We start from the raw sequence: 13453 nt of genomic DNA, 5'->3' as shown, positions 1-13453 counted from the left end.
CAATGTTTTTGCCTTGTTTGAAATCACCCAATATGGCCGAATTACATCACATTCCTTCAATTGCCTTCCAATTGATCTTATTACACCTTGGCTGCACACTAACACAAAACAATGTAAAACGCGACTAGTTTAATCCAAAACAATCACAAAAACGCCAAATAAGAAGGATATAAATGCATGCAAAGTGTGACTTATCACATCACCATTCCAGATTTCCACCAAGTTCCTAGCTGTCATGTTCCCCCCATTTCACCTATAAATAAACCTTCATTGCAGCCACAAAGGGGGGGATCCATTCACCACAGAAATAAGGCCTTTGTGCCAGAAATTCATCCATTCCATAAACACTTCCATTCCATTGTACATACCACCAACACTTCCCCCTTTGTGCCGTGAGTTTCCCTTACAATCCAAACACCATCCTTCCATTTTCACCACTCCCCGAACCATTCACACCATCAAACTATCCTTAGACCTTGTGCTACAACGAAGAGGAAGAGAAGAGTGCCTAAACGTTCATACAATTCAAGTTTGAGTTGTTGGAATGTTTAGGTGTTTCTTTGATTTCAATGTTAATTTCAATACTCTTTGTTTTGTACGTATGAGGAATGGAAGAGAAGAGTGCCTAAACGTTCATACAATTCAAGTTTGAGTTGTTGGAATGTTTAGGTGTTTCTTTGATTTCAAAGTTATGGGGTGATTCGAAATATATGTTTATGCTTGCATTTTGATTTGATTACTTCTAATTGCGTTTCATAACTTGTGGATTCAATTCGTTTAACTGTTTGATTGATAACTTATTTATGTATGTTTATTGAGAGTGCACGCTTAATTTTCATGCATGAATATGACGCTAGAATATAAGTGAGTTTCACCTAATTGTTACGAACTTATATTCACAAGTAGTGGAGGTTGCTTATAAACAATCGCGTTAAACGAATTCTTGGCATAAGTTTCATGCGTATTCCATAGTAACGAATGCCTCGTCAACACTTATAATTTTCATAGAGCGTAATGATTCTTGCTTGTATCTCTATTATGCAATCATGTAGGGGACTTGTGGGGAATGTTTTGAATTGTTGTATGCGCTAACCCATCCAATTCAATAACGTTAGGAAGATTTGAAGGTTAATTAGTGCATCACGGTTAACTTGGGGTGTTGAGAATTCATGGTTTATTGAAACGCAATTGGAAATCATTTTATTATGCAAGTGTAACATGTGTGGAGAAGAACCTTCTAGCTAGCATTCATCCATTCATTTTCATCGCATTCATATTTACATTCTGTCTAGTTTATTAAACTTGTTTCGTTATTTCAATTTTCGTCAAATTAAAATCCCCCTTTACTTTATAAGAGTTTTGAGTCATTTTGTTACACAAATTCGTCCAAATTTGTGTTTGTGCTCAAATCTGCCCAGAAAGTGGTTTTTAGGCAGATTTGAGTGTGTTTGTGTTGTTTTGAGTCTTTTGGTTTGTTTTAGTGTTTTAAAGTTTAGTTTTGCATTCTTTGAGTCTAGTATAGTGTTTTATATTGTTATTTTACGTTTGAATCAAGCCATAATCTTAAATTCGTCCAACATTGGGTTTAAGGTCAGAAACTGCCTAGTTAGTGTTTTTAGGCAGTTTTGAGTCTTTTGAACTTGTTTTGAGTCCTTTGAGTCTTTGTGAACGTTTTTAACTTTGTTTTTATGTTTTTGAGTCAAATCCAAGTGATTAACAATCCCTCCTAATCCCCGGTCCAGAACGATCCCTACTTACATCATTACTACAATTGTCGAAAAGAGGGTTTAATTTGTGTGCGTATAAATCACGCATCAATACACTTCCAGATAAGGGACCACTCCTGCAAAGATTGAACAAAGAAACAGATAAAAGGGGTAAGCTCAGACCTTCGGGGAAGACCAAAAGAATCCTGCTGCCCAGTTCAAGATTATGTAGCACAAAGGAAAATCAACGATGGGCGGAAACCAGTTCAAGGGTAAGCCTGTGGAATCACAAAGATAAAAGCCTCAATGCAATCACCAAGGAGAAGAGGGAATTTACACTCCATAACCAGATTTGCGTCCCTAAACTCTTCTCTTTGTTAATTACATTTTGCCATGTTTAGTATGTTTAAGTGCTTTTTGTGTGTTTACTTATGTTTTGTGTGAATCTATGCTTAAAACATTGAGGACAATGTTTGATTTAAGTGTGGGGGGGGTAACTAATGTTGTTAATGCAAATTCGTGGGATTTTATCACCCATAACTTCAAATGTTGTTCCTTGCTGTTTTAAGGTGTTTTTTAAATTGTTTTAGAGTGTTTTAGTGTGTTTTGTTTTATAACTCCGAAAATCACATAAAAATTTGAAAAAAATGTTTTGAAAAGCCTAAAAAGAGTGTTTTAAGTGCTTTTTGTGTGTTTGTGTCTTAGGGTACCTTCCAACACAATGATAAGGATTTGGTTTGTAATTGCATGACGGTTAAAAAGAGTTATAAACATGGATGAAAGTTTGATTTACTCTTGGTATATGCTTGGTTATGGTTATAATGTATGACTTCACATGCAATCATAAAAGAAAAATTCGTTTTTGTAACATGCTTGAAGGAAGGAACTCAAACAAACGCTACAACCCTGTGAGACTCGAGCCATTACCTTCTTTGGAGAGTTATTTTCTGTGATTCTTTGTTTTCTAAAGTTGTTGCATGATCTCATTATTCCTTGCTTGGTTGCTACTTAGAATGCAATTGTATCATGATAGAACTTATATCCATTTCATTCAAAGCATGACATTGAATTGCATAACATATATCAAGATAAAGTTGTGTAGTTGCCACCATAGCCAAATAGCCTTACTTCCCATATTTCGTATTTGTTGTAAGTTTTAACCCCTTTGAGCCTTGTTTAGCCTATGTTCTTTGTTAACCCATGTTATCCTTACCTAGCCTAGAATAGGACCATCCATGCCTTTGTTCTTAAAGCATAGTAAGCATGACGGAAAATGAATTCCTTTTTTATTAATATGTTGCAGAAAATAAGTGTGGGGGAAGGATTATTGATGAGACTTGTTGTGCCATAGGCACGGCTAAAAAAAAAAAAAAAAGAAGAAAAAAAAAAATTTGAAAAAAAGAAAAGAAAAATAAGAGTTGTTTGAATTTCCCCTATTAGTCTAAAAGTTGTTTTCCGCGCTCTAAAGGGAATTCTAAGTGCCTAATTCAATACTTTGCTCACTATTGCTTTAAGAATGTTTGTTTATCCTTCACCTTTCATTGTTAACCAGTACCCTAGCCCCGTTACACCCCTTTGACTTCTATCTTGATCGTTATGTGTTCAATAATGTGGAGTTTGGATTTGATATGAGCTTATGGAATCACTGGTTCTCATTCTAAGTAGTAGCATTCCATTCATGAGATCATATTCATGTCATTATCGTAAATCCAGAAAATGCTTTCTTTGTTATAACTAGTGTAGGGTGTGTAGTCAGAAAATCTGTGTGAAAATAGAGTGCATTCTAGTAAGGAATTGAGTAAATTCTCTAAAGCATGTTACTACATTTGAAATGTGTTTTAATTGCTTAATTGTGAACTAGTATGTGGTGACTATGATTAAGAATGTACTTAAGTGTAAAGATGGCTAAAATCTGTGAGAATAATGATTTTTAACTTGTCATGTGCATTGGAAATCCCTAAGACGGTTGTTGGAAGGTTTAGGTTCTGTTTTACTTGTTTAGTGTCGTTTTGTTTATTTGTTATTATTTTGTTTTGCTCGAGGACTAGCAAAAGCTAAGTGTGGGGGAATTTGATAGGAGCATATTTAGGCGACTTACTTAGCTTGTTTTCGTGCATCTATGTTGTTAATTCATAATTGTTTTAGTAGTTTAAGCCATTTTCGTGTGTTTTTAGGTTCATATGGCTAAGGAAGCAAAAAGATGCATTTTGGAGCATTTTGGAGCAAAATTGGGCTTGGAATGGATAGCATATGCTTGGAGCCAAAGTGTTGGACGAATTTGAAAGCCTTGTATGCACTTTGGACATAAAACAAAGGGCCTAGCCCAATCAAACAATCCTTTGAGCCATGCAAAACCTCTAGCCCAATCAACAACCCTTAGCCACATGCATTCACATGCATCACAACCCCAAAACCATCAAGAACCACCATTCACACACACATGCACTTAATCCTTCATCATTACACCACCTTCTCCATCTTTATTCCACATGCATTCATCATAATTCACCCTAGCTACCACCATTCACACACACATGCACTTACTCTTTCATCATTGCACCACCATTCACACACACATGCACTTACTCTTTCATCATTGCACCACCAATTCAACACATGCATTTCCACCTTCCTACTTCATCATTTCATCCACATGCACTCTCAATCATAACAACCACATTCACTCTTAAACAATCACCCACATATTCTCCCATTCCCCCTATAAAAACCCATGCATTCATACACAAAAATAACATCTCATTTTCATACACAACACATCACAAACACATCCAATCTTCCCTCATTGCCGTGAGCTACCATTCCCTTATAATCCGAACACCACTCCTCATCCATTTCCATAATTCCCCAATCCATTCAACACACCAACAACATCCCTTAGACCTTGTGCTACGACGAAGAGGAAGATAAGAGGGCCTAAACGTTCATACAATTCAAGTTTGAGTTGTTGGAATGTTTAGGTGTTTCTTTGATTCTCTTTGTTTTGTACCATGAGGAACTTCCTCTCGGTTTCATTCCATTAGATACACTCTCCCATTTCTTAAAGGATTTCGACATCAGTTTTGCTTCAAGGGTTCTTTCTTCTTAATCCTATGTTCACTCATGTTATATATTTTTATGTCAAACCTTTTGTAAACATGAAGTGTAACTAATCTCTCTCTAGGGATTCGATGTAGCCTTGCAAGATTGTCATGTAGTTAATTCGGAATTCTCATTTAATCTATCTATTTCTTGTTTCATTCTCCGATTTAATTGTGACTTAGTGTGTTGATTTTAATGCTTGATCATCATTTGAATTAACCACATGTTGTTTAGCCAAGATTAAAGCACACATCATGCATAATCCTGCCGAGTGTTCCCTTTGGTTTTGTGAAAGTTTCTTGTGCACTACATAGTCTTGATTAGGAACCAAAGTTGCACATCACAATTAGGCTCATGATTAGAGACATTTGATCAAATCCACACATCATATGGCTGATCATATCTAAGTGAAACAAACCCAAGAAATAAGTAGAGGGATGAGTATAATCTGACTTAACAAGCATGGACTTGGCTTAGCAATGGTGAAATCGAATATCTAGCTTCATCTCCATTTGTGCTATCTCTTTTTATTAGCTGTTGATTCATTCATTTTGTGTTTACTTCATTTCCTTATGCTTTAATTTACAATCTGTCATTTAGTTTAATCAAAACCTAAATCCCCCTTTACCTTATTGTTCAATTTAGTTAGAAATCAATTTAGTTTATGCTTTAAAGCATTTTGAGTCTTTGGTTTGTCTTAGTGTTTTAAAGTTTAGTTTTGCATTCTTTGAGTCTAGTATAGTGTTTTAGATTGTATTTTTAGCGTTTTTGAGTCAAATCCAAGTGATTAACAATCCCTCCTAATCCCCGGTCCAGAACGATCCCTACTTACATACTTACTACAATTGTCAAAAAGAGGGTTTAATTTGTGTGCGTATAATTCTCGCATCACGAATTTAAAAACAAAACAAACTTTTTAAATTAGAACAGATTGTAAAAACGAATTTGATGGAATTGAATGGATGGGAAGCTAGCTAAGGGGTTCATCTCCACACATGTTATACTTGCATATAAAACGATTTCCAATTGCTTTTCAATAACCCATGAATTCTCAATGCCCCAAGTTAATTAGGTTCGCTTAAATTAACCTTCAGATTTTCCTAACGTTATTGAATTGGATGATTACATACGACAACCCAAAACATTCCCCACAAGTCCCCTACATGATTGCATAATAGAGATACAAGCAAGAATCATTAAGTTCTATGAAAACCATAAGCATTGACGAAGCACTTGTTACTATGATTGCATGAAACTTATGCCAAGAATTTACTTAACGCGATTGAGGTCATCAACCTTTACTACTTGTGAATATAATTCCATAACGATTAGGTGAAATTTCCTTATATCCTAGCATCCAATTTATGCATGATAATTAAGCGTGCACTCTCAACCAACACACACAAATCAATGTAATTCACATAGATAAGTAAATTGAATTCACAACTTATGAAACGCAATTAGAAGTAATCAATTCATATAGCAAGTATGTTCATGGTTTCGAATCCCCCCCTAGCCAAGGGGGGGTTTAGTTCCTCATACGCACAAAACAAAGAGAATTGAAATTAAACATTGAAATCAAAGGAAAAGAAACACCTAGAAATTCCAGCGACACGAACTTGAATTGCATGAACTTTAGAGCTTCCTTCTCCTCCTCCTTGGTGCGGCAAGGGTCTAGGGACAGGTTTAGGGCCTTAGGTGTATGGATGCATGGTTATGGAGGGATGTAGTAGTGTTTAGGGGAAGGGGATGGTGCGGCAAAGCTTAAAACTAAGGAGAAAGGTGTTTGGTGGCTGCGGCAAGGGTGTGGAGAGGTTTGGACGAATTTCTGGAATTAATGAATGTGTATGAGAGGTGGTGATCTGATCTAGGGGTTAATATGAGTATATATAGGCACTTAAAACCCTAGGGTAATCAGATATGGACTTGAATAACCCAAATCCACAAGGAAATAGGCTTAGAAATCAGAAATAGAAAGGGATAATGCTTCCTAGGTGCAGCAGGTAAGGAGATAAGGTGATAAGGCTTCTAGAATGCCTTGCAAGGCAAGGGAAATCAGCTTTCTAGAAGGATTTGGGGCGCCACTTTTGTAGGAGATAAGATAAGGTTCCTAGAATCATGTTTTAAGGGCCAAATTTGTAGGGAAAAAGAGATAAGGGTGCAGCACCTTTGTAGGGATAATGTTAGGGCTTCTAGAAAGCCTAAAAACTAAGGGGATTTGGATAAAACCCACGGCAAAGATAGGATAGGGCATCTAAGGCTTCTAGAAACCCTCCAAGATAAGGTAAAGTGCATGGCATCCCTATAGGATTAGGATAAGGTGTCCTAAAGTGTTTAGGACTCCTCTTTGTGGCTGAAAACCTTGTGCATTAGGATTAGGAAAGCTAATCCTTCTTCATCTTGGAATTCTTCTCCTTCTTGGACTTGGAAAGCTTCTTTGTTGCTTCACTTGAGACCATATGGATTTTGACTTTCCTTTATCAAGTAGGAAACCTTATTTGAGTAGGAATCTTCATTCTTCTAGGAATCCTAATTCAACTAGGAAACCCATCTTAACTAGGAATCCTAATTCAACTAGGAAACCCATCTTCCATTTAGGGACTTTCCTACTTCAACTAGGAAACCTTGCTCAAGTAGGAATCATCATCTTCAAGTCTTCAATTTCGTCCATCCTCTTGGCTCCAAGCATATGATGTCCATTCCAAGCTCTAATTTGCTCCAAAAGGCTCCAAAATGCATCATTTTGCATACTTTGCCCTTAAAACCTGAAAACACATAGAACTAGCTTAAAAGACTACTTTACTAAGGAAAAACACTATAAATGCACAAAAACAAGCTAAACTAAGGTGCGTAAATATGCTCCTATCAAATTCCCCCACACTTAGCTTTTGCTAGTCCTCAAGCAAAACAAAATGAAACAAAGTAAATAAACGAAGTTGAACGAGTAAAACACAACCTACACCTTCCAACAATCGCCTCAGGGATTTCCAATGCACATGACATGTTAAAAATCATCATTCCCATAGATTTTAGCCATCTTTACGCTTAAGCATGTACTTAATCATGGTCACTACTCATTAGTTCATAAATAACCAATTACAACATGATTTTGAATGTAGTAACATGCCTTAGAGAATTTCCTCAATTCCTTACAAGATATGCACTCTATTTTCACACAGATTTTCTGACTACACACCCTATACTAGTTATATGTGAGAAGATAGATGTAAATATGAAAACGAATGCTCACATATATGTATGACAAAGAAAGCACTTTTCGGAGTTAATAACATGTTTAGATATGATCTCATGAATGGAACGCTACTACTTAGATGCGAGAACCAGTGACACCATATGCTCGTACCAATTTTAAACTCCACAAATTGAAACACATAACACTCAAGATTAAAGTCAAGGGTTGTAACGGGGCTAGGGGTATTGGCTAACAAAGAAAGGTAAAGGATAAAACAAACGTTCTTTAAACAATAGTAAGCAAAGCAATGAACTTGATACTTAGAATTCACTTTAGAGTGCAGAGAATAACTTTAAACACAAAGGGGAATACACGTGCATACTTAGGGTCAAATGCAACATTTTGGACCCTTTCTTCACTAACCAACAACTTAGAGCTCATTTTATGCTCTTCTAACTCCTTTTTGGTTGTTTTGAGTCTTTAAAGTTTGTTTTGAGTCATATAAGTTAGTAAGAGTCTTGTGAGTCTATTTAAAGTGTTTTAAAACATATTTTTACATCTTTGAGTCAATTTTCATTAGATTAGCAATCCCTCCTAATCCCCGGCCTAGAACGATCCCTACTTATATCTATACTACAATTGTCAAAAAGAGGGTTTAATTTGAGTGCTATATATTTCGCATCAAATTTTTGGCGCCGTTGCTGGGGATTAGCAATTTTGCTAATCCCCCGTTGTTTCTTTTTGTTTTCTTTTTGTTTTAGCTACTGACTTAGTTTCTTTTCTTGTTTGTAGATACTAGTTTATGACTCGTCATTCTCAACCTGTTAGTGCAAACATCTTGGATTTTGACGACGATTTTGAGCGCACTTTGAGGAAGAAGAAGAAGAACCCAGAATCTAGTACGGCTCCCAACCTTGAGGAGGAGGAAGAGCCAACCCCAAGGGAGGAAGAAGAACCCACGGCACAAGAGGAAGAAACCATGGCAGTGGACAACCGTACAATCAAGGAGCTTTCCGCTTCGGGAATGGCCAATGCCGCACCCTTGTGCATCCAATACCCAAGGGCGGCTCAAGACAAGACCGACGAATTTGAATTGAAGTCAAGCTTGTTGCACCACATTCCAAAGTTCCATGGACTGTCCATGGAGGATCCCAACAAGCATTTGAAGGAGTTTGAGGTGGTGTGTTCGAGCATGACTCCAGTTAACGTTGATGGTAGCATTTTGAAGATGAAGGCTTTCCCATTCTCACTTTTGGAGAAGGCCAAGGATTGGTTATACGAGTTAGCACCCAGAACTGTCACCTCTTGGGAGAGCATGAAGAGGGCGTTTCTTGAAAAGTTCTTTCCTACTTCAAGAGTCATTCTCTTGAGAAAGAAGATTAGCGGAATTCAACAAAGTCAAGGGGAGTCTTTTCCAACATACTATGAGCGTTTTAAAACCCTTGTTGCATCATGTCCTCAACATCAAATGAAGGAGGAGCTTCTAATTCAATACTTCTATGAAGGTCTTCTTCCCATTGAAAGACAAATGCTTGATGCTTCGGCGGGAGGAGCGTTGGTAGATAAAACCCATATGGCAGCCAAGAACCTCATTGCAAACCGAGCTCTCAATGCATAACAATACGAAGGAATTGGGCAAAGGGACCCCCCACGGCAACAGTTGAATGAGGTAAGTTCTCAATCCGATCTTCAAACTCAATTAGCTAATCTTACTTCTCTTGTGTCTCAGATGGCCGAAGGAATGAAGATCCAAAGTCCAATTGTATGTGGCGTATGTTCTATTCAAGGTCATCCTTCGGAAAAGTGCCCTCAATTGATTGAGAATGGTAGGTGGGAGAGTGCAAACGCCATTGGGTTTCCAAGCCAAAATCAACCAAGGAATGATCCATATTCCAATACATACAATCCGGGTTGGAGAGACCATCCAAACTTCAAGTGGAGGGAGCCTCAACAACCTTACCAACAAGGAGGCTTTAGGCAGCAACCCCCGGGGTTTTACACCAACACCCACGGCCAAGACCAAACCCAACCCCAATCCGCCCATAACCATTAAGGTACGTCTTTAGATAATGCTACGATTCTTAAGTTACTTACTAGTTTGTCTCAGGGGCAAGAAAATCAAAACAAAGTATTGCAAAACCAAGAAAAGGTATTGCAAAACCACGAAAAGGCAATGCAAAACCAAGACAAAAGGATGGACCACTTAGAGACGCAAATAGGGCAGATTGCGGAGTTTGTGGGACAATTCCGAGACCAAGGCAAGCTCCCAAGCTCAACCATTGTCAATCCAAAGGGAGGGTTCGAAACGGCCAACGCAATCACCTTGAGGAGTGGAAAAGAAGTTGGCACTACATCCACACCATCCAAAACAAGTCCTAATGAAGACGAGACGTTGCAACATGAAGAGGAGGCTGCAAACAAGCCCACGGCAAGGACACAATCCCCTTTGCCGCAAGCACCTAAGGACACTACTTCATCCAATGCATCACATTCGGCCACCAAAGGTAAGTTGGGTTCAAATTTGATTAATTCTAACCCCGTTCCACCCAATGTTCCTTTTCCTCACAGATTTTTGCAAACAAAGAAGGAGGAGGATGAAAAAGACATCCTGGAGACGTTTAGGAAGGTGCATGTCAATATCCCGCTCCTTGATGCAATAAAGCAAATTCCGAAGTACGCTAAGTTTTTAAGAAAGATTTGTACAACAAGGAAACAGATTCGGGAGAAGGAGGTGGTACATGTAAGTGAGAATGTCTCTGCAATGTTGCAAAGAAAGCTGCCACCTAAATGCAAAGATCCAGGTAGTTTCACTATCCCTTGTGTAATTAGTAATACAAGGTTCGAGCATGCTATGCTAGATTTAGGTGCATCAATTAATGTCATGCCATACTCTGTTTATGCATCTATGAATCTAGGAGAGCTTAAAAATGACGGTGTTATTATTCAATTAGCCGATCGATCTAATGCATACCCAAGAGGAGTTTTGGAAGATGTTTTGGTGCAGGTAGACCACTTGATTTTTCCTGCAGATTTCTATGTGCTTGACATGGAGGATTCAACCTACTCTCCACCATCGCCACTCTTACTTGGACGACCTTTCATGAAAACAGCCCACACCAAGATTGACGTGGCCAAGGGAGCCTTAACTATGGAGTTTGGTGGTGATACGATTAACTTTAAAGTTTCTGAATCCATTGAGAATCCTAATGATGTTCGTTCTTGTTTTGCCATTGGTACAATTAAAAATATAGGGTAGGAACGTTCAACACCTATCAAGAAGGATGCGTCTAGAACCACCATCGAGGAAGGAATTGGAGGGAAGCACAAGAAGCACGCCATTGCCCTACAAACACCCAATCTGGCCGTACCTAAGGATACAATTGGCGAGATGGTGGCTGCCCTAGGGGCATTGCCACAACATCCTAGTAAGTCTCCAATCCCAATTCCAATTCCCATTTCAACTAATCGGTTGTTACCTTCTTTGGTGCAGGTTCCAAATCGATTTCAAGGTGGTGGGAGCATTTACATGGACTTCCGGAACCAAAATACCACCATTAGGGAGGATCACTATCCCCTCCCATTCATCGAGCCATATTACGAAAGTGTTGAAGGGCAAGTTGTGGAGGACATTCCACTCCATGCCGTGGGCTCCAAGTGAGGATAAGAAGAACGTTCGTCCGGCTGCACGACGTTAAAGCAAGCGCTTCTTGGGAGGCAACCCATGCATTCAACGAGAGAGGAAGTGGGCAATTCACCAATTCAAGCTACAAAATCAGATTTGCGTTCCTCAATCTCTATCTCTTTATTATTTTTACTTTTGTCATGTTAGTTAGTTTATATTGTTTGTTTGGATGTGAGTCTTTGTGTGAAACATTGAGGACAATGTTTGATTTAAGTGTGGGGGGGTAAACAAATTGCTTTTGCATGATTTTACATGATTTTCGTGGGATTTTATCACCTATCACTTATAATGTTGTTTCACACTGTTTTTAAGTGTTTTTAGAGTGTTTTGGAGTGTTTTTATGTCTTTTGATCAGAAAATCCGAAAAATTTACAAAAAATTACAAAATAGTTTTGAAAAACCCAAAAAGAGTTGTTTTTAAGTTGTTTTTGTGTGTTTGTTTGCGTCTTAGGTCACCTTCCAACACAATGATGAGGATTTGGTTTTTAATTGCATGACTATTAAAGAATGTTGTAAACATGGCTGGAAGTGATTTGTTCTTTGGTTTATGCTTGGTTATGGTTATAGCTTATGAATTCACATGTAATCACAGAAGGAAAAAATCAGTTTTTGTAACATGCTTGAAGGAAGAAACTCAAACTAACGCTACAACCCTGAGAGACTTGAGCCTATAACGTTCTTTGGAGAGTATAATCTGTGATTTCTTGTTTTCTAAAGTCGTTGCATGATCTCATCATTCTTTGCTTGGTTGCTATTTAGAATGCATTTCATTATAGTTCCAAATACTAGAACTCATGCCCATTTCATTCCAAGCATGGTATTGATTGCATAACATACAATAAGATGAAGTTGTTAGTCAAGCCAGAGCCAAAAAGCCTATCCCTTTTCATATGTATTGTAGGATTAACCCTCTTGAGCCTTTTTAAAGCCTATTTTCGTTGTTAGCCACATTATCCTGACCTAGCCTAGATTAGGACTTTCCATACCTTTGTTCTTAAAGGATAGTAAAGCACGACTTAGGGTGAACTCCTTTGGTCAATATATGGCAGAAAACAAGTGTGGGGGAAGATGATAGGGCACGAAAAAGAAAAAAAAAAAAAAAAAAAAAAAAAAAGAAGAAAAGAAGAGAAATTCGTGGAAAAATCAAAAGAAAATAGAAAAGTGTTGAAAAGAAAGAAAAAAGTTGAAAAATAAGTGAGAATGAACTCACAAGTGTTGGTTGTTGAAGGAAGGGTCCAAAAGAGTGAATTTGACCCTAAATGTTGCATGAATCTTCCCTTGTGTGTACAAATTGATTTCGGCCATTTGAAGAGAGTTTAAGTGTCAAATTCATTACTTTGCTTACTATTGCTTTAAGAACTTTTGTTTATCCTTACCTTTCTTTGTTAGCCAATACCTTAGCCTCCTTACAACCCTCAACTTCTATCTTGATGTTATGTGTTCAATATGTGGAGTTTGAAATTGGTATGAGCATATGGAATCACTGGTTCTCGTTCTAAGTAGTAGCATTCCATTCATGAGATCATATTCATGTCATTGTCGTAAATCCAGAAAATGCTTTCTTTGATATAACATATGTGAGTGTTAGTCTTCATATTTACATCAATCTTCTCACATATAACTAGTGTAGGGTGTGAAGTTAGAAAATCTGTGTGAAAATAGAGTGCATTCTAGTGAGGAATTGAGGGAATTCTCTAAGGCATGTTACTACATTCAAAACATTGTTTTAATTGATTCTATGTGAACTAATAAGTGGTAACTATGATTAAGTGT

The 13453-nt window shown here is 37.7% G+C and overlaps 1 protein-coding gene across 1 annotated transcript; it reads left to right on the top strand.

Annotated features, from left to right (window-relative positions):
- The first annotated feature begins 8968 nt into the window (after nucleotides 1-8968).
- LOC148691300 (uncharacterized) lies at nucleotides 8969-12039 on the top strand. Its single transcript, XM_088683740.1, has 2 exons — nucleotides 8969-11381; nucleotides 11489-12039. The coding sequence occupies exon 1, from the start codon at nucleotides 10172-10174 to the stop codon at nucleotides 11252-11254; it is 1083 nt and encodes a 360-aa protein (XP_088539866.1). The 5' UTR covers nucleotides 8969-10171; the 3' UTR covers nucleotides 11255-11381; nucleotides 11489-12039.
- The last annotated feature ends 1414 nt before the right edge of the window (nucleotides 12040-13453 follow it).

This window comes from Pyrus communis, chromosome 14, assembly GCF_041283825.1.
Source record: "Pyrus communis isolate YQ-2024b chromosome 14, ASM4128382v1, whole genome shotgun sequence".
Taxonomy (NCBI): domain Eukaryota; kingdom Viridiplantae; phylum Streptophyta; class Magnoliopsida; order Rosales; family Rosaceae; genus Pyrus; species Pyrus communis.
The sequence above is the reverse complement of the archived record's forward strand: the minus strand, read 5'-3'. Positions and strand labels throughout refer to the sequence as shown.